General features: G+C 38.0%; 1 protein-coding gene across 5 annotated transcripts in view; it reads right to left on the minus strand.

The window, feature by feature from the left end:
• PPP2R2C (protein phosphatase 2 regulatory subunit Bgamma) overlaps positions 1–27373 on the minus strand; it is a 193620-nt gene that overhangs the window by 48810 nt on the left and 117437 nt on the right. For all 5 annotated transcript variants that reach the window (XM_053975874.1, XM_053975875.1, XM_053975877.1 and 2 more), the window contains 3 exons: positions 6421–6518; positions 5660–5825; positions 1394–1506 (listed from right to left, as the gene is read on the minus strand). In XM_053975874.1, coding sequence (XP_053831849.1) covers positions 1394–1506; positions 5660–5825; positions 6421–6518 — 377 coding nt within the window. The remainder of the gene's footprint in view (positions 1–1393; positions 1507–5659; positions 5826–6420; positions 6519–27373) is intronic.

Genomic DNA, 27373 nt, shown 5'->3' on the forward strand with positions numbered 1-27373 from the left:
TATGTCAAATTGGAAGGGACCCACAAGGATCACAGTGTTCAACTCCCACCCTGAACAGCACCATTCCCAAGAATCACACCATGTGCCTGAGAGTAGTGTCCAAATGTTTCTTGAACTCTGCCAGGCTTGGTGCTGCGATCACTTTCCTGGGGAGCCTGTGCCAGTGCCCAACCACCCTCTGGATGAAGAACCTTTTTCTAATATCCAACCTAAACTTCCCCTGACACAACTTCAGGCAATTCCCTGGGGTCCTGTCACTGTCACCCCAGAGAAAAGATATGGGCCTGCCCCTCCTCTTCCCCTCAAGAGGATGCTCAGTTCTCAGAGAATTCTCAGACTATAAGCAATCTGGAATTGTTTTGTTTGCCTAATCATACAGAATAGATAAATATTCCATTAATGTAGTCATATGTACACTTTTTTTCCCAACAGACCATAATGGCTTGTTTTGTTTTCAATAATAAAGACATTCTTGTGTTTACAAAACATAGCCTTCCAGTTCTAACCTTTAGCCACTTCCTTTGCCAAAATACCTGTACTGAATTCATCCAAAAAAGTCTGAGAGCAAAAATCTACATTAACATGTGGATAATGGGCCTCCTCTCCAAGAAACAAGTGACAGGAGAAAAGGAAATGGCTTATAATATAATTGGATTATATTGGTTATTATAATTGGATATTAAGAAAGATTTGTTCACCGAAATTTTTGTCAAGCACTGCAAGGGGCTACCCAGGGAAGTGTTTGAGTCAGCATACCTGGAGGTATTTAAAAGATGTGTAGAAGTGGCACCTGGGGACATGGTTTATTGAATACGGCAGTGCTGGGTTCATGGCTGGACTTGATGATCTTAACTGTCTTTTCCAAACTGAATAATTCTGTGATCACCTATACTTATATGAGCTCCGTGACTGCATCTTTCCAGCAATGCAGAATCTCAGGTTTACCAGAGCACAGACTACTGTGAATCCCACTCTTAAAATAATTCTTTTATAAAACTGAGAAAAAGATGAAACTAAAATTTGCTTTACTGTCTTTAACTCAGTTGCTCTGAATGTGGCAAGAACCCTGTTCAAAATGAATTACAAATAAAATGCTTCCAGCACAAGAGCTTAAAGAAGCTTTTATGAAAGCACATTAAGTCACAATAAGAGAATTTTATCAGGAAAAATAAAACCAACATGAACTCTAAAAAATACTTATTTTGGTCAGTATATCTTAAAGCATTTGTGACTTGCAAATATGTGGCAGATTCAATACAGTTAGCAGTCAGCTAAAGCTTCAGTTAGAATAATCATATAAATACTTAGCATTAGGTACATATTTAAATCTTTTAGTGACTTAGCACTACCTTTTTCAGAAACAACTGAATTTTGGACATGGACAGAAGCTTACCTGCAGTGATGTTACTGTAGAAAGATCTTTAAGCTTTCCTTCTTCATCTTTTAAGTTGTACCCCTCTGGTCTCTTATCTCTTTCAGTAATTTTCCACAATTTGATTGTTTTATCTTCAAAAGAAAATACAAGCAACTGTCAGCACAGGAATGCTGAATGCAGTTACTCACCTTTCACAATATATTCCTTAAAGAAGATTTTACATCTTGGTTTAGACAAATCCTGTGCTGAAATAGTCTCGGTCACTTCATTCTGCACATCCAGAAAATGTTGCCAACAGACAAAATACTCATAAAGCACATCCCAGATCATCACACCGAGTCAGGGGTTCCTGGCAGCTGACAGACTGTGTGGAGCATGTGGAACACATGCTGCTCATGTATCCAACCTGGCTGTTTGCAGGTGGAACAGACCCAAACTACTCAATGCTCACTGCTGAAGTTCAGTTTATCAATTTGACTTGGCAAGGAAATAATGTCAATATTAAAACCAGTTTGGCATTAATGCCAGTTTGCTAGGTTACTTATAAACAGCACAAGAGCAGCATGGAGTACACAGCCATGCCAATGACCCCTTCTTGGCCCACTGTGGGAATGGGCAGTGGTGCATTGGTGTAACATCAGCTCCTGTAAATGAAAGGCTATGTAAAAAACGAGGCATTTCTCCCTCCTAATGGAAAGCAGCTAATAACTGAGGAAAAAGAGAAAAACCCAACCAAAGTAAGAGAAATGTGTTGTGATTGCAAGAGAGAAAAGTAAGGAGAAAAATGTATTAATCCTAATGGAATAAAATCTAGACTCTTCCTTTCTCATGACAGCTGGAGCACATGATGAGAGAGTCATGATGTCTCTCAGTTACCAAAGGGCCTCTGAAACCAACAAACATGTTTTAAACATTTCACACTGCATTTGTCTTTGGGGTTTTTTGTACAAGCTGAAGCTCCAGATTTCCTGATGCTGATTGTCCACTCCCACTGTGATTGTGCTGCTAACCTGCCAACCCTAATGCTTCCTTGACTGAAAAATCAATGCCAAAAAATCTGTCCCTGAGATTCTGGTTGTTTCACTCATCTGCTTGTGCAGCAGCCAAAGTCTTTCCAAAGCTTCTACTCTTCAGCACAGATTTATTAACCTCAGTTCCTGCATAATTTCTGACTTCATCCCACTTTCTTCCTTTACCTTTCTTTCCCCAAGTACAGAGCAGAGCATAATAATTTCCCCAGTGTGGCTGATCCAAAACTACTTTCAAATGCTAGTACAAATCACTTTAAAGACAGGTTATATGAAAAACATGAATTGATTTACATTTCTATAGCAACTTTTAACTTTGAACTTTCTTTGTTTCAGAATCAATCCCTCCTTTACTCATTTTTTGCTATTATGTATCTCTTAATGATATTGATATGCTAATATACAAGCATACAAAAAAAATCACAATACAATTACCGTCAATCTACAGAACAAGAGGTTTGTTCAAACTGCAACTAAAAAGCTCCTTTTAAATATTCAATAAATTTCATTTGTATTGTGTATCATGTTAATTAATTACTAAAAATATACATAGGTCATATAATGCCCTTGGATTATTTATTACATGTAAATAGTGCATTCCTGCTGATCTAGTAAAAAATTATAAATACAGCAATTGTGAAATGAATTATAATAAAAAACACAAACAATTTTTCATTGTTACAATTGATTACTATTAATAAATCTACCTCTTTCCTGAGTGAAAACTGTTTTATTAGTAGGTACGGTTATCATGTATTGGTTTTCTTCTCCTTTATCCACCTCTGGACTTTAAATATTCCTTAGAAGTTTTAAGTATGCTTATATTTTGAAAAATATAGAAAAAATAGAAACATCTCTGTGAGGTTAAGCATTCAGTCTCAAAGGTATTATGAAGTTAAAATTAATTAATATCTGGTAAGCAGTCTGAAATCCTCAGATGAAAGAATCTATATAAATTCTGATCTACCTTATGTAGCTCACACTGAAAGTGGCCCAAATATATTCTGGTACAAAAGATACCAATGAATCATAATAAGTTGTTATTATTGTACTACAAGATCAGTTCATTTTACAGTGAAAACTACAAATTTGCTAACTGCAAGCACTGTAAAACCACTGTGGGATTTGAATGCCTTGGTGATTTCCTTCTGTCTCCATTAATTCAGATGCCACAATCAAAGCTTAGCCGATAACGTGAACTGGAAGGGAACCAAGATTGACTCTTAGAGAGGTGACCTGTGCAGAAATGAAATGAAAGAATGAAAGAAAAAGATTTGGGCAGGTGCAGACCTGCCAAGTCTCATATACTGAGGGTTAGATTTAGACTGACTCCCCTCATATTCCTGAACAGCAGGATGCTCCTTCCAGCACATTCAGTGGGCACTGTCCACCTGAGCATGTGGAAAGGATGCTATTTCACAGTTCTCATTTTTCTGCAAAAACCATGCATCAGATCCTAAATTACCAGAGAGCAAAATATTAAAAATTGCAGTAAAATAGCAGGCTTGGAATTCAGTAAACAAAAAACAGTACTCAAGATATTTCTACAATCTGTCCAATATGAGCATGTGTGACAGGTAGTGCCTTCAAGTTAGGAAGCATATTATTATCCCTTTTTATAGGCATGGAATTGATATATATTGTCAAAGGCTTCTCCCAGCTAATCTGTGAGACAGTGAATAATTCAACGTGGGCTGTCTGTACCCTGAAGCTAAAACCATCTTTAAGAATATGCCAGGAGGTGAATCTTGAGACTTCAACCCTGCTGTGCCTGGAGGCTAGGAATCCTCCTTGGCACAGGCAAATGTTTTGCAATTCAAAGCCAAAATCCAAGGCTTGTGCCAGTGGAACCATTTCTGTCTTCCTCAGCACGAAGGGGTCTGCTGAGATGCTCCAAAACTAAGGGGGAAAAGCAGAGGTCAAAGTATTTTTCCAGGTCCTAGGCTTGCTCATTGTTGGTGGAAACTGGATTAACCACAGCAGCACTAGGACTTCCTTTCTGCCCTCTCAAACCAGAAAACTCATGTAGTAGTCTATTATCTATAACTGCAAAAGCTGAAAATCTGAGGATTCAGCTGTATTCCTCTGTGTTTCTAAAAACAAACTTTAAAATGAAAAGGGAGAGGTTTACTGTCAATAATCTGCTTTTGTATCACACACTCGGAAGAAGCCGCTCTTAGTTATCTGAGAAAGGTGAGGGATATTTTGACCAAGGGAGAAGAATAGAAATAAACTCCCAAACTTCATAATGTGGCTAATAATTAAATTAGCATAAATCACCTCTCTGTAAGAGGTATGTTTCATTTTGAATAAGTAACAGTGACCCCAAAAAGTCAAAGGCAATTTTAGGTAAAACAAACTACAAAATACTAAAAAATTATCATCTACTTTGAATTAATGTAAACATTATTTAATGATGTATATTTTAATGCAAAGCAATCTCTTTATATTGTGTCAGTTCCCAAAGATGAGATTACCCTGTTTTTTATCAGCAGCTCCCAATTACACTCAAACTTCTAGAACAAAAAAAAAAATCTTTTCTGATTACCATTAGATCTAAAATTTAAAACCATTTTTCTGGTATTTTGTGTCATGCATCATCTGCAATAATTAAGTTTGTGGGTGTCTAAATGCTTCCTAAATTACACCTATTCATGTTAGGTTACATTCAGGTTTTTTAGCCTTATTTCATATGTGAATACCCCCTCTTGGTAGTAATACTGCCTTCTTTCATCAATAGGCTTTAGACATGTCAGAAATATGAGTCAGTATCAATACCCTAGTATTATTCCTCCTGTCTTCCCAAGACTTGTGGACCTCTTTAAAACTTAAATAAACTATTCTGATGATAATGAATGAAAAGAAAAATAATCTCTCTCACCTACCTTCATCTACACATCTACAAATAATAAAAGTTACAAATACAGCAGAAAAAATTCTAAATTTCCCATGAAACACAAGCTGCTGAGTAAGGTGATGCCTTTGTCACAAGATCTATGGATAGCACTGCATATAAATAGAAAAATTGATAGCTCTTTAAATGTCTATGAATAATCAATTGGAAAAACCTCATGGTTCTATGAATAAAATATACAAACAACAGATATCAGAGGCAGTATGACAGTCTTGGTAAACTCTGAAAGAGGAAATTACTAAAACAGTAGATTAAAATGAGCAAATATATACGTCAGCACTAAAACACACAGAGCAAATATTGCAAATACTGCTATGTCCTGAATACTCTCATCAATCTCACCATTTGTTGATAGAAGTGAGTGAGCTGCATTTTGCTGTGGTAACCACTTGATCTTGTTTATTTTTTCTTCTATCTCCAAGCTCTTCAAATAATCAAATTCAGGTTCATGGCTCTGGAAAGTGCTGTAAACATTGTACTCCCCCTGATTGTAAGGCTCATTTTTACTCTGTGGAGAATAAAAACAACAGAAATGTTGTTTATGACAGCAATATGTCTTCATCTCTTAGAAAAGGTGTATAAGCAGCCTTATAAATATAGAAATATTGAACATTTAATTTAATTTCTCATTTAAAACATTATATTGACAGATTCGTTTCAGCAAGAATGAAATTTCCTGTGAGTATTAAAACACTTTAATATTAGAATTTTTGAAGAAATGTCTGCTATTCAGGAAAGACTTCTACACCAGACAGTGCAGATGAACAGAATTTCTAATTGGAAAATATAGGTAAGTGAGGATATTGTTTTAAATGGAATAGGGTTCCATCACCAGGCAAAAGCTATTAAAACAAGGCAGAAATAAAACAAAAATAACCTTCTTTTTTCTTATGTCGGAATTTTGGAGCTTTGAAGCATTTTTGTTTGGGACAGCAAACTTACGAGTTAAAAATCCTTACTCTATTTCACTTCCTCTCAGGTGACACTCTGTTTTACTGAATCTTGAGATTACAAACAAGTTTGCTAATTCAATTCAAATAAAGTGTTAAAAAATCAGCCATGTTTTATCAGGCTATTAAGGATGACATTGCTAACCCACATACCTCAGGTTCCCTTTGGAATATAACAACTCGGCCCCCCTTGTCACCAGTAGCCAGCAGTTCTCCAGTGTGGTTGAACTCAACTGTAGAAATAATATCAGCTGGAGGAAGAAAGAGAAAAAAGGCAGATTTTAGACTGCTGCTACAGCACAAAGTTACTAGAAATATCAGGCACTCCACAAAAAATGCAACAAATGAGGGATTTGAAGGAATACAGATGAATTCACTAATGCAAACAGGCTGCATGCCATTACAATCTAATGAAACAAGTGCAAACATTAAAGAGGCAAATTTGTGTTACAAGCGCATCTGCAGTTTGGGGGAGAAGAAGCTCTCTGGAGAGGTTATGCTTCAAGAAGAGCCTTGGTGGCTATAAAGGTTTTTTTTTTCAGTACTGGCAAAGAACAAAGCTGGCCTCCTGCTATATGCTCTAGCAAGGACCCATATAACATCAGTTCTCTTGCATGTATTATTTATTCTATGAGCTTTCTGGTGATTTTAACATAACCCCCTAGCACTAGTTTTCTCAAATATGTACTGGAGTCAAAAGCAAAGTACATGCAGCCTGTCCTACCACTGAGGAATGAAGGCAAAACCAGAACTGTTCACTGGCAAGAGCCCATTCTAATCACTGTTTTCAAAAAATCATTTCAGCACCATAAAAATGTGCCATCAGAAGACAAAAAGAATCTCAGTCTCTCTTTTCCTGATTTTCAACAACTGCCTTCCCTAAGCAATTTCATCAGCTTAAACAAGAAACCTCATCAAAACCTGAGGCCAGTCTTGAGCACGAATTACTACACATCAGCATGAGAGGGAGAAAGAAGCTGTAGGAGCTAAAGAACTGGTTCTCCTGTTTGAATGACAGTACCTCCTAGAATCATAATCTGCAGTTAATCCTACACTATTAACATAATTTGAATTAAAATGCCTAGTGCAATAGTAAATTAAGAAACCATCATATATACAATCACAGGCAAATGCAGGGTATTACTCAGAGATTGCATGTATGAATCCTCTATAATGATCAGTATTCACTCATCAGAAATATGGGCCAGATTTTAGAAGCATCAGTAGTTAGGAGCTCCCCTTTAGGCATCAAAAGCTGCAGTTCCCAAACACGTTCATCATCCATCAGTTTATAGTGAGAACAATGATGTGACAGTGGGCTAAGCTCTTTTGAGAACCTAGCCCCAGATGAGTTCACAGAAATTCAAAGGAATTGAAATAACAAGTGGATGTACCATTTACTTGATACATTTTATGAATTGAAAACATCTGTTCCTATTATTCTTTTAATAAACTAGCAGTCTGGTGTTAGAAAGCGTCTGTTGCCAGTAGCTCTCATCAGCAACACAGCCATCCAAAAGCCAGATTCTTACTCAAACATTATAAACTATTTACCATCTAAAAAAGGGAAACTTTGCTCCAATCACAGTTAAGAAAAATATCTTTTCATTTTTTAAACAAATCTTCACCATCAAATTCTTCTAAATCAAACCAATATTCCTCCATTTTTTTTCCTCCACTACTCCAATATACAAAGGAAAAAAAGGGGAACCATAAATGGATGTGTAGACTTTGAGAAAAATGGCAGATGAAGACTTAAGAGTATTTTTGGTCTGAACCCAAAGCCTCTCAAAGGTAATGGCATCTGATTTTTATGTGGACTTTCACAGACTGCATATTTCATAGATAATAACTTCAAAAGCCTGAGACTTACCAAAGTATAGGAAAAGGACAGAGACTCTGGTTATGTTTCATGATGCTTGGGTTTGCAATGGGTTCAGTTCGATGTCAAAAATAAAAAAGGCTGTTTTCTAAAGCCTAAAAATCTAATAAACTTTTCTGGCATGTAATGTTCATTCAGACTGCTTTCAATGGAAGAACACTTCTTGGCTATTTTCTCCTTACGCTACAAAATTCATACAGATAGTAGGTGTGGTCACCTGCTTATAAAATGATAGCTGCATGATTTTACTCATTCAAAGTTGTATCTCACCCCAATCACAGAGGCACAATTGCAGAAGCCTCATACTGATACTCCTTTTAAATTGTGCCTTATCTTAAGTATGCAATGGGCAAGAAGGGCAAATGCAGAGGGAGAGATGTAGTATAAAAAATACGTGTGTATGTATGAGTCATGTACTGAGACTTTCTCAACTGGTCACAAAAGAATAAGATAAAGTAACTGCAAAAGGAATGAATGGCATTTGGACATATATGTGTGAATGCACTTGCTATTGGCCTGGGATAATTCCACAACATCACATAATATTCTTATCTACAGTGCCAGTGGTCATAAATACACTTTACAGAGGGCATCTGTCATTGCCCAGTAAAGTCCACAGCAGTATTTGCACATAATAATTGAACCAGGATTGTAATAAAACAGCTCTGCATTTTCTTATTACATTGCATTTGTCATTAAAATATCATGCACGGTTAAATGATTATTGTTCAAAGAAAAGGACTGTGGGCAGTGTGCAACAATGTTGTTCTGAGGCAAAATTCTCACCCCCTCCCAAGGTGTATGTTCCAGATCCATCTCTCCTTTCTATTAGAAAAACTAACCCTGAGCTGGAAACTACCTATCATTTTTAAATTAACTTGTTCTGAAAGAGAGCAGATCCAATATTATGACCTTATAGGCTATGTAGCTTGTTGGTTAAAATTATCCTTGAATTGGAAAATCAGTTTTATTGATCCTGTAAATAACAGCTGAAGACAACAGCTATCTGTCCCCTGCACAGACACCACACCCCACCTCCCCCCCAAACATATCCAGCATATCTGTTCAGCAGGTGAACATCAGTCATGCTGTTTCTTACAAAGGGTTAGCCAGGCTGGCTCTTCCTAAAACAGAGGAGGTAAGGACAGAATCAACCAACAAAGCTCTTCATACTCTTCTGCAGGACATTCCCTCATATATTTATTAATGCTGTAGCAACATCAGCCACTACTGTTCCAATCCTACAGACTCTCCCACTGCAGAGTGGCCCCCTGAGCACACAGAGCAATTAATTCTGAGATTTCAGCCTCTCCAGGATATATAAATGCACCACAATAGAAAAGCTGATGAATTTGCATGTACAGTAAGCCCTTGGCAAGGGATGGCAGAGATGAAAGACTCCTTCCAGGCTTCTCCTACACTATATCTTCCATATCTCTGCTGGCAGTGCCAAGCTTTGCACTGACGATTAGGATTATCAGAGACAGAGATAATTTACCTATTAAGAATAATTATGGGTAACCTCAATGCCAAATGCTTACGATCAAATTGTAAATCCCATCTTTTATAGAACATTAATCTTCCTACTCCAATTTTAAATTTTCCATTTTGTCTATGCAGAAATATATATAAACTTGTATTTAAAAGTCAAGATATTCAATATTTTCTCTCAATATACAGGTGCTGACTGAGAAAAGCAGACCCAAAACTTTCAAAAGATGAAAATACTCCAGGGGCATAAACATCTGATTATCTGGTCCACATCCAGCCACAGCAAATGTCCCAGTATGTAAAATGCATTAAAGACTTGAATCCCAAAACTTATTTTACATATTCATAGAAATATACCACATTACTCTACACAGAAAGATATCACACTACTTTATAGCTTAAACTGACAAGAAGCTTTTCTTGATCCAGCCTGTGAAGTATTTCATTTACTGACACCTAGTCAACCCCTGCCCTTTCATACCTCACTAATTCCTCGGCAGATTCACAATTTACGCTCCTTAAATGCTCTTAATGGCTATGCTGTTAATGGCTGCTGCCTAGCTAGATATATTCAGGTTTTGTGATAGCTCTAAGTCCATCACTGTACATCTGGGCACATCAAGGTAAACAAGCTGGTTGTACTGTTCTTTCCACAACTTCATGAGTATTGTTCCAGCATGGAGACAGGCAAATGAACCCTCCAGCAGCCCTCCATCAGGTTGAGTGCAGGGATGAAACAAGGTTGGTTCATGTAACCCAAGTTAACTTTGGCCTTTATTTCACCATTACATGCTTTTCTATGTTTACCTTCTAGCCTCTCACAGCTTTATTTAAAGGAATAAGCTATTAAAAACCATACAGAACACCAACAGGCCCGAATACCTCTACAATAAATTAGAAAAGCCTTATCTATATATTCTATCTTCCTATCATTTTGGTGCACTCAAGCGTAATAGCATACAATTTTCCACCTAATATGCACTCAGTGAAGCTAAGTCTCAACATACTCACACATCTTCATATAGTCTTTTGGTCAGAAATTTCAAGCAACTCGAAGAAAAGCCCAACTGTAATTTCTCTGTGTTATTTTTACTAAAAGCTTCTACCTTTCTGGAACCTTTCATCAGAAGGCTGTGGCATATATATATATATATATATATATATATATATATATATATATATATATATTTTTTTTTTTTTTTTTTTTTTTTTTTTTTTTTTTTTTTTGCTTCAGAAGATCAGGAAGCAAAGAAAATTTTGTAATTATTTCATTCAGCACACAAATGAGGCTTTTTGAACAGCACAGCAAGTTTTGAGGGCAATCATCATGCAACAGTACAGGGAAAAGAAGATCAGAGAGTATAATCTTCAACTGAATTCCAGTGTAATCCTGATAGAGAATTAAAGGATTTGGAACGGGCGAGAACACTGGAATTAACAACAGTACTCTTCTCTAAGAAAAAAGCTGTGAAATCCTACCAGCCAGAACAGGTCAGAACTTGGCATTAGTATCACACCCACTGCAGTCAGCACGGCAACACGGCCAGCCTGAGCTGACTGAATCAACATCTGGGTCAGGTTTTTGCTGTGTGTGTTCCCAGTGGCTAGCAGGCAATCTTGTAGTCTACGTTACTTCAACCAAGTTCTGACCTGGCCTAACCTTGGTTTGTGAAATCCAATAAGATCACAGCACAATCTGGCATGGCTGCAAGCAATGTTCAGTCATACTGATACAGAAGTCCCTGAGGAGAATAATCTGGAAGAAACAACAAAGAAGCTTGCAACAAAGAGAACCATAAAACAAAAGGAAAAATGGCAAATAAAAGAGGAGCAGTATTACAGTATCTTGAATGAAGGGACAGCCAATACAAAGAGCTGTGCTGTCAGAATTTAGTCTAGACTAAGAAAGAAAAAAAAGTAGGGAATGAAAAAAATAATTTGAAAAAAAGCCTGCTACCTTTTTAAAAGCTGGAGTTTCAAAGGTTTCATCAAACAGCTAGAAAATAAAGTATGTAAAACCTCAAATGTATAAAGGTCTTCTTTTCTGAAATAGCTGGCAGAAAGACCCTTGACAACTGAAAAAATTCCTACTTGAAGTAGCAGTCTCTGTAAAGTGCATTCGCTTTGGGCCACAGTAGTATTATTCACCATCTTGGATCCAGGGATTGTAGGACATTAGAAGCATCCTCAAAGTTCAAGCAAGCATAATGCAAACACCATCCACCTTCACTGGGTCAAATACTTAACACCCATAACCAACACACCAGAAAGCCAACTCCACACTTGGGCACACAAGACACAGCATCGTAGAATCACAATCATCAGGGCGGCAAGAGACCTTTAAGATCATCAAGTCTAACCATCAACCCAGCACTACCACTGTAACCCCTAAACCACATCAGCCAGATACAGGTTCCTTGTCCTACACACAAACTGCCTGATCACCTCTCCAAGGCACCAAAACAACAGAGTTTATGTGCACAAGATGAGGAAAATAAGAAAAAGGAGAGCACAAGGATGCATGAGATGGCAAGAGAAGGAGAGAGCATGCAAATGTTAAAAAAGCATGAGGAAGGGTGCAAAAGAGCACACCTGAGAAACTACATGGACATATTAGAGCTTAAGAAAGCATGAAAGAGTACAAGGAAATGCTACAACAGAAAAAAAAGTAGTTTGAAAAGAGGGATCTATCTGCCCCTTCACTCATAGGATTATTTGTCATCCTGGGGAGTCTAATTTTGCTTTTTTCCTCATTTATTATAGCTTTAAAGTCTGATGAGTTTGTGCTGAAAAATGGCAGATGTTTGCTCCATGTTAGATGTAGGGACAAGGCAAAACACGACAGGAAGCTGATTTTGGCCAAAGCAAACTTTGAACACAGATGCTGCTAACAGTGGAAAACCTTGAGGGATCACTGAAACAAGGTGATCAATTTAAATGAAATCCAGAGATGGGTGTCCACTACACTTCAGGCAGTTATTTTGTTAACTGCCACCTTGCCTAGCTTCTTTGCTAACACAGGCAAATACATTAAAGGCAAAAACCAAGCAGCCCCATTTAATCTTGTCATGCAAGAACAGGGTTTATCAGGCTAAATATCACCTTTTTTCCTGAGTATAACCTCTTCCTGACATGAAATCCAAACCCACACAGCTGAATGCTGACCAGGTCTTGAAAGGCTCCTTGAAACATGTGCACTTCATCTAGGTATGGTAGTAAATAAAAGTTTAAAAACCCCAAAGATTGGTAGCAACAAATTTTTCTTACTTCAAATCCTGGCAAGCACTATGCTAATCTTTCCCTTCAGCTTTCATCTCCAACTTTTAGATTTTAGAAATGCTACACACACGCACACCTTGGTAGCCTGCATCAGGCTTAGGTGACCATGAGACCACTATGAGACTTCTGAGTTTCACAAGTCCATGCATCCCTATCCTCAGGAGCCAAGGAAAACACCTTCCCATGCAGAACATCTGAACATATGTTCAATACCCACTCAAAGAGAAAATTCACTTGAAACAGAATCTAAAAAAAACAAACCCAAACTCTTTAGCCTTCTATGAGTACTTTGGACCTCTGTGATTTATTCTTTCTAGACTGGAGATTTAATGGAGTTGGGTTTTTCCTCCACTATTTTTGTATGTCTTTATTTTAAGAGCCTAGAAAAAAATTTTCAACAGCTTTTTAATCACATGCTAATTTCTAGCTGTATTTCTCAAATTAGAAAAATCAACTATTAGAGCACAGTCAATGTAGAAAATAAATGCTTACAGGACAAATATGTAAAATAGATTATCTGGGTTCAGTGTTCTATGCTAAAACAACATTTTATACTGAACACAAGTCACTGAGATTCAGTGTTTCATAAACTGACCCTCTCACATATGTATTCCTCATTCAAAAGCTCAAAGCCCTTATTTCAGAGGTTCTGGCACCAATCTCCCACCTGCAGAGTACAAGGCCTCCAGGAACAGAGGCCCAAGAGACTTGACCTTCTGCCCACTGAGGTAAATGCAAAGTTTCCCACCACTTAAGTAGTAAATAAGGTCAAGGAACATTTGTCAGATGTAGCGTAGCTAAAAATTAGGACACATTTCTCAAAAAAATTGGCTGCAGTTTTCATGCACTTCAGTGTCTTCATGCTCAAGGTGACCCGCTTAGACCAGCAAGGTTGCAAAGGCAGAATGGCTAATTAACATTATTCATATTATCCTTTAACATTATTAACATTATCCTTACTGAAGTCACCAGGTGCACCGCTTTGTGCCTTCTTAATCTGAAGCACGCAGTGGACTGATAAAAAGCTTCCCACAATTCCTTTTAATGCCTATTTAGGGCCCCCAGTAGTGGCAGGCACTGCACCCCTGCAGTCCCCGAGCAGCCTCTCTGTGCTGTGAGCCTGCAGCCCTCCCTGAGCACTAACAGGCAATGCAGGGGCTGCTCCAGCCCTGCTTCCAGCAGGTACCTCAGCCCCTGGGAATGCCAAAGAGGGGAACAGCAATCCCTCCATCCTGTTCAGCCTGAACAAGACCAAAAAAAAAAAAAAAAACAGACCAGAAAGCTTTTTTCTCTCAGTAAATTGAAGCCATTTGGTAACTCTGCTTGTATCTGTTCTTACAAGCAATGCTTAAAACTAAGGAAACGCTGCAGATCAATATCTATTTTAGCATAAAGATATGCACAGAAAGCTTCTAAATTTCACATTCCCTCAGATCTTCTTCACAGCTTACATTGTGTAACACATGCTAGTCATTTACTCTTCCGAGATTTTGGGGTGGGGGGAGAGGTAAAAAAAAAAAGGAATAACAAAATTGGAGCCAGATCTTTCTTTCTTTCTTTGCTGACAGATGAGACCCTCATCTAAGCAAAGGACTCAGTAACAGGCTTGAAACACTCTGCTTGAAAAACATGCGCATATTTAGAAAATGTGCCAGTCCACTCCTCTTACCAACCCACGCTGAAGGACAAAAGAGAAAAAATTGCCATGGGCATCACATCATGCATTTGAAATTTCCAGAGAGAGCTTTAAACTGGTACCCACAGAAAGAAGCCTGCCTGAGCTGGGAGCTGCTGCTCTGCTCTGTGTTACTTCCCACCAAGGAGCTGCACAGCCTGGCTGCCAGCTACAGACAGATTAGAAATGGTGCTGCCAAGTGTTAAAAATGCTAGGCAACGGGGTTTTGTGGAGAGCACAGAAAGACCTTGAATCTCACCCATCATTTCAGAGCAAATATAAGCCAAAAATGGGAAGTGCACAAATTATTAATATACACTAATTCTACTTTTATTGTCAGAAGTGATTGTGCTTGTGCATAATAATTGCAAAGATCTACAATAAGAAAACATCAAGCTTTGTTAAAAGACTATTCTAAAACAAGAATAGTTTTAAATCAAGACCAAAAAAAAAATCCCACCCATATTTAGAATTTTAAGAGAAGAATTAATTTCAAATATATCATATATATATATATATATAAAAAATAAAAAATCATCCAAAATTTAAAATACAATTCTCAATAACCAGATTCCATATGAATGTTATATCCCTATATTACATACAATTTCAATAGAGTTTCACTGCCAGCTGGTTCTGAACTTTTCTTCCCCCCTCCACCTTAACTGAGCAATTAAATTCCAGAAGCAAAGCTCTCAGTAATTCTGTCACAGCAGTTCTCATGTTCAAAGCACTTTCTGGGCATTAAACTCCACAGCAACCCAAGGAAGTCAGCAAAGAAATGTCAGCATTCCCCTTTTACACAAAAGAAAAAAAGTGAAACAGATCCTCCAGAGTTTTTATCCAAGATCAGAGAACCAGTTTTGATTATACACATACTAAGGGACAGATAATCCATGCTGTGGCTTAGCAAAACATTTCTATTTAATAAAGCCCTTAATCACTTGTCTAGAGACTTAAATGTTTCTATATTCAGCTTAAATGAGCATGCATGTTGCTAAATGAATATACTGATGGAGTCCCAACAAACAAAGCCTCACAACAGCATGCACCCAGGGAGAAAAAGCCCAGAGAGTAGGCTTTTGGGTGGAGCAAGGGGCAAATAATCTTAAAAATCATGAAAGACTGGAGCTGGAGCTGGACTAGAGCCAGAGTCTCTAAGCACAGAGCAATGACAAGGCAGGCAGAGACACAACAGCCCTGTCTGTGCTAGCAAATGAAGAGTTCCAGGATGCTCCTGGGTTTTGCAGTGCTATGATTCACACTATTAAATTGATAAAGAGAGGACCTTGAGAGGTTTTCGGCTGTAATAAATTGCTCTCCCCCAAACACCACTCTGGCATGGCTCAGAGGCTACAAGGCAGGGCCACTTCTCAACAGGCAGCACACACATGGCCACCATGGTTTGGAAGCTGCAGAATGTCACCCCCACAGGCATGGGCCTCTCTGTGCCAGCTGGTCCTGGGGCTCCCAAACATCCAGTTTGCCCAGGGAGATGTACTTTGTGAGTGAGTGCAGCTCATAGGAATCAGTGTGGCACACACACAATAACATTCACACTCTGCTATGCCAGATTATATTAGGGCTTCCTACTGCAAGCAGCAGAGGTTGGGGCTTCCCAGCATATACAGTGGGCTCTGGAGCTGCAGAACTAGCACGAGGAAAACCCAACTGTGTTTGCTTTCTCAGTTGTAACCCAAGAGGGTGGATGGCAGTGTTTAACTCTTCTTATCAGAGACTCTGACTACAGCATCCAAATAAACTATATTCAAACACCATGAGCAACAGACAGCTCTAACTCACACATCACCAGACATCTCCTCTGTGATTCCCAGCAGTGGACCAGCAAGCTAAGGTCACACACAGGGCTTGCTGCCTGTCATGGGAGCTCCATGCCAAGACATGTAGATACTCATCTAACATTAGCATCTGTTTGCTTGGCAGGCTCCAAAGGCAATTCAGCTGACAACTCTGAATTTGCCTCTGGGTCTGTCACAAGATCATATAACTCTGGGACTTCTGGGAATGCCTAATACTTCTTTGATGAAGATCATGCACATCATAATATATTAGCTTCATTCTAAGCCTCCCTTGAAATCAGTGTTTGTGACCTCTCAGAATTATTCAGGTTGTGTGGCTGATTTAAGTGTGTAAACTAAAGCCAAGTTCAAAGATCGTGCAAATAGCTCTTGTTTGCATCAAGATCTCTTCAGAAAGTTTACATGATGATTCCCAAGAAGATAAAAATCAGATTTTTCAGTGTTAATATAGGTTGCTGTTACTGATAAAAGACCAAAGTCTGCTCCCAAGCTCGTCTAAGATGAACAGGATAACTGTATCAGATTTTCTATCACCCTACTGCTTTAACATTTGATATGCATGTGAAAATCATACTAAAAAAAGACTTACACAACTTCACATTGGTCTTAAAGCTCGGTTCATAAGATTCAGTTCATAAAAGGCCAAAGTCTTTACTTTTTATCTATCTATCTATCTATCTAAATACACACACACATATGTATCCAACTGAATAAATGTGAGAAAAGATGGGATTGCTCACATGCTTAAAATTAAAAGCATGTTAAATCACCCTATTATGTCAGGAAATAGATGAACTCTTGGCCCTGAAACATTGAATTCTAGACAGCTGCAGTGTAAAAACCCAATGTTGAATTTGCCCTCAAGTCTAAATGCATTGTATTTCTATAATTACTCACTTTAAAAAATTACTTGAAGAGCAGAAGACACTAAAAATCAATGCACCTTTCCCCAGCCTGTGTCTGATAAAGAAACTTCAAACACTGTTAAGAGCCTCAGGAAATAAACATCCCCATTTTGGGATATTCCCAATGGACATCAATTACATAACACGGCTAGAGCAGCAAATATTAAAAATACTATGGACAATGTCTAAAACAGGAACCACTTGCTGGTCAGCTTCTGGTTTTTTTATTTTATTTCTGAATGTAGCAGCATGCAGAGAACCCAGTCATTATGTAAAATAGCCCTAAAAGCTCTTTCCAGTCTAATAATGCAATATTGCAAGTGGGAAATCAGACCATTCCCACTGTGTTTACAGCTATGGAACAGACTTCAAAGCTTCAAACCTATGTTTTAACACTAAGCAAAATCAATCCTTCATTAAAAGGTAAAATGCAAAATGTAATTTTTTTCATCCTATTGCTAAAACTGAAAAGTCAAAACCCGAATAATCTGGAAAAATAAACATCACTAATCAGGTTTCCATCTCCTGTATAAAAACAGACCTGGAGGAATTTCCTTAGGAGGCTCCCCAAATCAGGGGGGCTTCAAAGCAAATGGTGAAGGCTCACAAATCTGCAGGCATCTTCCCCAAGACCATGCCTCCTGAAGCCATATTGCTTGAGAATGCTAATTTGCAGCCACACAGATAACATTTAGACACCTAAGCCTTTGATAGAAGGGCAAGGCTTCCAAACTCCCCTAATATCCTTGAAGCTGTGCCTCACAATCATCTTTGGCTGTTAAAACACAGTCCACAGTAATTATTGCTGTGTTGTCAAGGCAGAGCAGCCTTTGCTGCAATACAGCAGTTCTGGGACATGAGGCCAACTGAAGCCTCGAGTCTATTTTAGTCCCACTATAATTATAAATTATGTATATGCAGTTGAAATGCTTGTGAATTGTTTGCATGAGGGTGTATTTATGCACTGCAGAGGAACACTGCAGAGGAATATCTGAGCTTGATCTGACTGAACTGGCATCAGAGCCAATGTAACAACAGCACGACCTGAGCCATCACTGCTGTCAGGACTCACTGCCTGTTCAGAGCTAACAACAAAACATACCTTTTCAGCATCCTCCATTAAGCAATGTTGACACATCCATTAAATAGAGAATGAAGAGAAAAGGTGTTGACAGGTTTCTCCAAGGCAAAACAGAGGAGAAACACACTGGTTAGTTGTTCAAAGGAACGTGATAAGGGAAAAGTATTATTACCCAAGTCAGAATCACAGAGTAGATGCTGGTAAATTTGCCAGAGCCTAGTTGAGTGGAGAGAGACATTACCTAACCCATGCCTGCACCAGCTCACAGCGGCCATCAGGCCTCATGCTGCACAGTGAAGAGGACAGATGCAGACCATTGCATCTGGAACCATTTCCTATCCCTGGAAGAAGTTGGCTCTCTACAGCAATGTTTTTATTTTACATTGCTATCCCTTAGTGATGCAGTATTTTTAAGTAACAAAACCTCCTCTTTTTACTTCAGTACATCACTGTACTTTTCTAGGAATACCACCTCAGATCAAATACCTGTGTTTTTAGTTTAATAGCCTCCTATGCACTTACATAATTAGCAAGTAATTCTTTGGAGAAAAAGGTTTGCCTCTACACATGCTCTGCACTAATTGGAAAGTCCACTGTAATGCAGTACCATATTGAGTAGATTGTGGGGATTAAGTACATTTTCCAGCACAAACAATAAAGAGGATTTCTGTAATCAGCCTTGCAGAGGGATCTAGATAGATTGGAGCATTGTTCTATGATGAATGGGATGGAATTCCTACAGTCAAAATGTCAGATTCTGTACGAAGGACAGAGTAACACCAGGCACAGTAATAAATGGGGAGAGGAGCAGCTGGAGAGCTGCCCTGCAGGAAGGGTCTGGGGGTGCTGCTGGCCAACAGCATCTCATTGTAGCCAGCAATGGCCCTGGCAGCCCCGAGGGCACCCCCTGTCCTAGGGTGCATCAAACAGCACAGCTGGGCAAAACAGGTCACTGTCCTGCTGTGCTCAGCGCTGGGCTGGCCTCACCTGGAGCGCTGTGTGCTGTGCTGGGACCCACAATTCAAGAAGGATTCAGGTCTCTGAATGCATCCAGAGGAGGGTAACAAAGCTGGTGAAAGGGCTGGAAGGAATGTCCTGTGAGGAGTGGCTGAGGACTCAGAGCTTGTCTAGTTTGGAGAAAAGGAGGCTGAGGGATGACCTTGTTGCTGTCTGCAGCTTCCTGAGGAGAGAAGTGGAGAGAGAAGTGCTGATCTCCTCTCCCTGGTGACAGGCCATGTGGAAATGGATCAAAGCTGCATCTGGGCAGGCTCACACTGGACAACAGGGAAATTTTCTTTACTGAGAAGGTGGGCAAATATCCAAACAGGCTTCCCAGAGAGCTGGTAGATGCCCCAAGCCTGTCAGTGTTTAAGAGGCAATGCCCTTAACAACATTGTCTAACTTTCGGTCAGCCTGAATCAGGCAGTTGGACTACATGGTCATTGCAGATCCCTTCCAACTTAAGTAGTGTACTTTATTTTAATTATTTCACTGTGGTCACACAATTATTTCAACTGTCACATACCTTTTGCCCCCTAAACTAAAAAGAACCTAGACATGAAGAAAGAGATGTATCATGTTATCATTCTCAGATAAAAAACAAAGATTGGAAGAAAGAAAATTATTTCCTCAGGATGCTGTCATTCAGAGAGGATCAAGTCAACCTCCTAAATCTTAGTCTGATGCACAACAAATTATTGCATGTTAGCTGTTCATGAAAGTGTTCTTTCATTAACCTCCTCAATCTTCAATCAAAGTGGACTTACATTATGACTGAACTTAACTGAAATCAAAAGGAAATTGTTTCAATAATGCATCACACCAAATTTTGAATGTGCTTCCCGAATATTCAGAAAAGGTGTTCACTGCATGCAAGGGAAAAATATAAATTTTACCTTAAAAAAAAAAGAAAAAAAACAAGAAACATGGGTCCTGCCTCAGAGTCTTATGAAGAGTACTAGCTATTGTTTCATTCCTCCATGCATAGAATGGAGACCTGAAGAAAGCAGCCAAGGACTGAAAATTCTATACATCTGTCCTATTAACTCCCAGGTTACTTGAGGCAAAAAAATCCTTGCAGAAAGACATGAGGAAATACAGGGACACTATTTTAGGCTAAATTAACATAGCAGAGGGAAGTACCTACCAGAGTTTTAAAAGTGCAATCCAACACTCCCTAAAAGGACTGCAGAACCTGACTTGTACCCAAGAACACTCACACAGGGAAGCTGAAGCAGGCAGCAAAGCTTCTTTTTCCAGTAATTTTGCACATAATTTTGAGCTCCTTTCAATAAAAGAGACCCTTTTATCTGCCACTTCCATCGCACTGCTGATTGTATACCCTGGGAAACTGTCTGCAATAAACATCCAACCATCAAGCAGTCACTAAAATATTCCTTTTTCAGAAACTAGACAAATGACAATCATTATCATAAATGCCCTATTATGAGAAAAGAAATTTATTGTCATACTAATGTTTCTCCTGATGATGTGAGATAAAGAGTCTTTCAAAAGATGTCAGAGTAGTAGTACCTGTCCTGTTGGAGCTAAAAGCTTATTGATAGCTTCAGAAAGTCAGAATCAAACCATACAAAAATCTGTATTTTTCTGGTGAAGGAAAGCAGGACACTATGAAGCACACAGGAAAAATTTCCAACTCTGGATTTTTTTTTTCTTAGTAACTGACAAGATTTACTTGCCAGCTGGTAAAATAATGAAGGAAAGAGGCCAGCAAAACTATACAGAGCTAAGAGAAACTGCCTTGTACTAATTAGAAACAATGTGCAGCCCAATGACACTTTATAGACTTCAATTAGCATACTCTGCAGGAAGGAGCTTTCAAACATCTGTATGATGACTATTGTCCACTGGGATGTCATTTACAGTGCAAAGTACTAAAAACAGGGCCAAAAAATCAATTACAATCTTTGTAAATGAGCACATTCTTTATCTAAGGGATTTGAACTTGTATGTGGAAATCTGCTTTAAAAGGAGAGACAGAATCTGATTTGACAATGAAAAACAGGCAGCAGCACACCCCTTATCTGATTTGCACAAAATTAAACTTAAGGATCATTAGGATAATAATCTGTATATAAAGTGCTAGAACAAAATATTATTTGAAGTCAAGCCCAACAAAACAATGACTAACCCCATGCCAGATTCAAAGAGAGAGATAAACATCCATAAATACAGTCCATTAACCAAGATTACTTGGATGATTAAAGATATGTATGTACTAGACAGGAAGACACAAATATGCAAAAATAATAGGGAGACTAGAAAGCAACCAACACCCAGTGAAAATGCTATTTCAAGTAGTCCGTATTTAATACATTAGAGTTGAGAATTAAGGATTTTAGCCTGTAATCAAAGGAAGCCAAAGTAATGTGGAAAAACATAAATTACCAGACAAAGATATAAATTTTTAAAAATTTCCACAGTAAAATAAAAAGGAAAAAAACTCACAGACAAATAAAAAAGGTTGGATGGACTGAAGGTTTCTTTTCTCATTTACTGATTTTCAGACATGTCGTTTATCTCAGAGAACAAGCTTAGAAGGTATGTGAAAGTAATGTCGAGTTTCATTCAAGAGCAATGATCAACTGGAAAAAATGGCTAGAAAATTTACAAGGTATTTTATAAGAGTTTTTAATCATGGTAGAAAAATCTGGCAGCCTTAACCTGACTTCGCAGATCACTGATGACCAAGCACCATGAGCATTTTGTACATGAAGTAAGATGAATATAACTATTCTCTAGGAGGCAAAACTTATTTGTCTTTGTAGGGGCAGATTAATGACCCACAAATACATACTACAAGAATAAATGAAAGCATGAACTAATGCAGAGTGCAGACACTTGCTGAGTAATGCCAAAATGCCATTCCTGTGCTCTAAAGGTTCTCTTCTCATAATTAAGGAGGTATTAACCTTAGGTGTTGCATTTGACCTTTGGTTTTAAAGGTCAAATGCAACACCTTAGGTTAGTACCTCCTTAATTACCTAAGCAACCTGAAAATCTAGCCAAGAGATCAGGCTTTCTGTGCTCTTTACTTCTCCTTCCTTCTTCCTTTTCCTTTTACAGCAATGATTAGAGAGAAGCTGTCAGTCCCCCTCAGCCACAGTGTCATTTGGTCAGACAGGACCTGGACATATTAAACTCTCATTCTAACTTCACAGCTCATTTCTTTCAGTGGTACCTGGGGAGAAACTAAAAGGATACCCTGGAAGAGTTGTTTTATGAAGCTACCTCTCAGTTCTGTAGTAGGTTACCTGGCACATGAGCAATTTTAAAATGCTAGTGGGATTTTTATGGTTAAGGCAGTTCAGAACAGAATGAGATGCCAATCAGCTGTGTATAATCAAAGATAAGAGGATGGAGGATGCTGTCATGATGCCTGGGCTTCTTCACTGACATGGAACATCATGGCTGTCACTGGTGTTCTGCAAAAAGCAACTGCACAAGCTATGTAATATCATGGGCTCTGCAGAATTAAAATGAAGTCTGAATTTCATGAGAAAATTCAAGATAACTAGGTTAATGCAGGATGTCTGCAGTAGAATTTCAGCTGCACAGCAGTCTCAAGCTATTTTGAGCAGCAGCAACTACTTACTTAAGTAGAAGCAGCAAGAGGCCACATTCCCTATTGTTTGGGAATAACAAAGCTAGAACACCTCTAACAGGCTACCTAGGGATTACTTCAGCTAAATGCAGCTTTTGTTATCAAAAATAATTTTTTTCAGCCTGACAGCACCATAAAAACTCTTGTTCATAGTGAATGACACATGAACAGAGACTGGTGTTTATAATTTTCTGCTGGTTAAAGACTCATTCTTGCTCCCATTGAACTAAATGAGGCAAAACTGCCATTGATTTCAATCAGGTTGTCAGTAGACCTTAAAGATACTAACCATCAGCACTTATTAATATGGAATTATCAGCAGAAAACATATTGACTAGTTGATCTAAATACTTTATCTTCATTCATCAAAACACTTAATCCAAATGAACAGAGACAGAAAACTGAACCCAGACCAAAGGTCAGGCTGAACTTACAGATTGCAATGACTGCTGATGCACATTACCAGCAGCAGCATACTGTGCATTGTATCCAATCAAACCAATGGACAGAATATTAAATGGGAAACACACAGCATGCACACACCCCCAGACACCCACCTTGCTTTCCCAGCAGTTCAAATTCTGCCTCAATCACAAACATCCTCTACCTTTCCACATAAAACATTAAAAAAACATTAAAAATTCATTACATTGTCTCCTTATTTGCTGAAGATTTTAATTATAAAAGCCAAAAATCAACTTTTGTCACTATAAATGCTACAATTCTCATAAAAAGCTCTTAAACTCCACTGGTATTATTTTAACTTCAGAGAAATAATCGATGTACTATAAAGGAGAAAAAGAGTGGTAAAAAAGTCTGAATTTAATTATATGAATGGTATTCTGTATACACTTAATTGCATAGCAGTAACACAACCACTTTCATTACTCTTTATAGCTTCAGATGCCCATTAGCACAATCCCCAAGGTTCCTTATGAATAATTAGATTAGAAAAGGGGGACTCTGATGAAACGCAATAGGATGCAATGCTTATGAAACAGCACATCTTGAATCCAGATGCTGACATGACAACATCATGAAGAGCTAATTTGCACATCCAAATTAATACCATCATGATGATAACATAAAAGAAAGATATACATATGAAACGAGCTAGAGAAAATAATGTCAAAAAGACTTGAGTTACTTATATTACAAAAATACATCTTTTTGACATTTTAACTCAGTTGGAAAGGTGTAAATAGATGAAATGTCATATTCACGAGCATGGAGATACTTAAACAGGCTTAGGAGAATTTAATCCACTATTTGGCAACACATGGGCAAGCTGTTTAATAAATAGTTATACCCATAAAACATGTGCAGCACTCACATAAACAGGTGAATAAATTTCATTATATTCTATAACATATCTGTTTCTATTTGATGCACTGAATGTTTTTGTATTGTTTGGTGCTTCTTAGGTATATACCATTAACTAAATCAGCAGTGATATAATTTTGAAGGATCTCTGCATGGGGCCAAAAAAGAGTCAGATATTTCTGCAGCTGTCCTGAGTTGTATATCTGTATATTTACATCTCCGAATGGTTAAGAAAGATCTCCCTCAAATACACTTAACAGAAAATAATGGCCTTTCTCTAGAAAAACAAATAGGTCAACTTCCACTTCTGTGTCTCTACTTCATGGATAGCTAAAACACAAGTCCACGTTGCAAGGCAGACTCTGCCATTTGCTGCTCAGACACTGATATCAAAGACAGCTCCTCTCTCCACATTTTACAGCTTGTAATATACATGGATCCTGTTTGCCCTATGCATTTGAGAATGTGTTCTGGCAAGGCTAGCACACAGCTTTTAAGAAAAGTTCACATCAAGATGATGGGATCTCTTTAGAGTGAAGAAAGATTATCATAAACTCAGAAAAAATGATAACATTACTGAAAAACATGGCAGAAACAGAAGAAGGATAAAAGTAGATAGCTGGGACACAAGCAAGAGACATTATAAATATGGTAAAACAACAATTTCAAACATGACTGAAAACTTTCTTATGATGCAAAGGTAAGGAAAACCTTACTAGATTAAAAAAAAAACATACATAAGGCTAATAATAACAGTGTTCCTCACAAAGCATTTAGGAAACTGCTACAAAGTATTACTGAAACAAGGAGATCAATAGGATTCAAGTGATACATACACACTCATGCACTTATCCACAAAAAAATATGACAGTAATGACAATAAGTGAAAATAATTTTTGACAAAATTTTACTAACTGACAGGCATATAAAAGAGAAAGTTATATCAAGAATTTTTTTTAAAAATACCACAAACCCGAACCAATTCCATATCTCTACAACAATCATGTCAACACTGTGGAAAAGTAAGCATTCTTCTGTAAACAGAAAAAGTAAACATCCACTTAGAACAGGATAGTAACAGGGGAAGAACAGCAAATCTTTCCACTTTGTGTACTTATGAGGAAGAATGCATTATTTTTGTAGATAATATTACACCTACTACATGCACAACAAAAATTACAGGTACTTCATTATTCATTCTCACAAAACACTTCCTTTTAAAAGAAGCCTGAAGTGCAAGCTTGTTCATTACCACATCCCTACAGTCTTTGCTTAGTGAGATTGATTTAACACTGTTGAAATCACTAGGAGTTCCTTCCAGGGACTTCAAGAGAAACAGTATCAGGACCAAAATCTATGAGTAGAATACGTTAACAAAACCAAAAATCAAATAACCAGCAAGACACAGAGGCAACATGCAGTGAGGAAACATATGTGATGCATAAGTGAAAGCTTTTATTGGTATACGAAAGTATTTTCATGAGCTCTTACCACTGTAACCCTGATGCTTCCTGTATTTATCTGTCATTTTTTGTTACCCCTTGCTGTGCACTGTGTAAGTTACACAATTCTGATGGCATGTTCATTCTAATCACCTATAAGGCATCATACACTCCTGTGGCACTGAAGTGAATAAATAACATTAGGCCTTTTATTTTGAGAGCACACAACTAAGAGCTCTTAGTCATGATGTATGTTCTACCAGTCGAAATAGAAGCCTCAAATCAATGCAGTCCTTCCTTTGGAAGGCAAAATACTGAAAAGTACATATATTTTACAAGCTCCTATGCATCATCCTAAAACTGAAATTGTTGACAGTCTCCAAATGCATAAATTCACAAGACACCATGCCTAAAGCCAGAGCTAGCACACCAGTTTGTTCCACTCACAGTGTGCCTGCCACAGCTCATGTTTTGCAGCAGCACTGAGACCCATTTCTGGGCTTACATGGTGCAAATGGATGACATTTTAGTTCATTTTTTCCCCTCATCTGCTTTCATATAATTCTTCATTTTCTGCACAAAGGTTGAAGTTCTGCCCCAAAACATGCCACTCCTGAAACACTGTCAGATGATTTAGGGTGGTTTTGGCAGACACTAGTTTCTAAGTACATCAGCCCAGGTCTGTGCAGTAATTTATATCCTGCTAAGATCTAATTAAGTCCATGTACAATTTCATACATATTTTAGTACTAACTTTTCTTGTGGAATGGCCTTACATGAAATGTATGATACAATATTAGACCTCATTAAATCAGGAGATACACACAATCTATCAGAAACCTAAGGAACACACTAACTCAGGATGCCATCTCAAAACAGAACACCAATTGCTGGCATGAGAAAATTTAGGCAGGCAATTTCTATGAAATATTTTAATATTAACTTTACTAGATATCAAAAAACTGTAATAGTTAACAAAGGGTAAAATAGTTCTGGAACAGGCCCTAAGCTTTTCAGTGTTTTCAGACTGCAGTCAGAGAACTGATGACAGATCACAACCACCCTGGCAGCTGCCACGGCTTGGCAGAGCTGCGACACCACATGGCATGGATGGAACATGTATTGTCTTAATATAGTAGTTCTAAACATAAATTTTTAAAATATATTTGAACACATTAGTAGGACAACAAGAAGACAACAGGAGGCTGGGTTTACTTTTACCTCTGTTATATCCCTGCTGTATTCTCTTCTCACATTAGTCTAGCAAATATGCAGAAGAACATTTATGCAGGGTTTTTTAATATAAAGAAATTATTTACAGATAAGATTTGCAATAAAGCTCATCATTCATCCCGCCTTAGTAGTCTCTTTATTACCCTCATTAATATTGCTTTTCTGTCTCCAGACATGAGCCTCCAAGTGCTTCCCCAGTTTCTCTCACCTGAATAGGACTGTGGGATTTATCTCAAGGGTAATATAAAGTTATGTTCACGTATTTCCAAGATTTTTATGTATGCATCGAGCCTCTGACTTTCCGATATCAGAACTGGATATCTTTAATTCTCCTTCTCTGGGAATCAAGTA

The sequence above is a fragment of the Vidua macroura genome, chromosome 4 (assembly GCF_024509145.1).
Source record: "Vidua macroura isolate BioBank_ID:100142 chromosome 4, ASM2450914v1, whole genome shotgun sequence".
Lineage (NCBI taxonomy): Eukaryota > Metazoa > Chordata > Aves > Passeriformes > Viduidae > Vidua > Vidua macroura.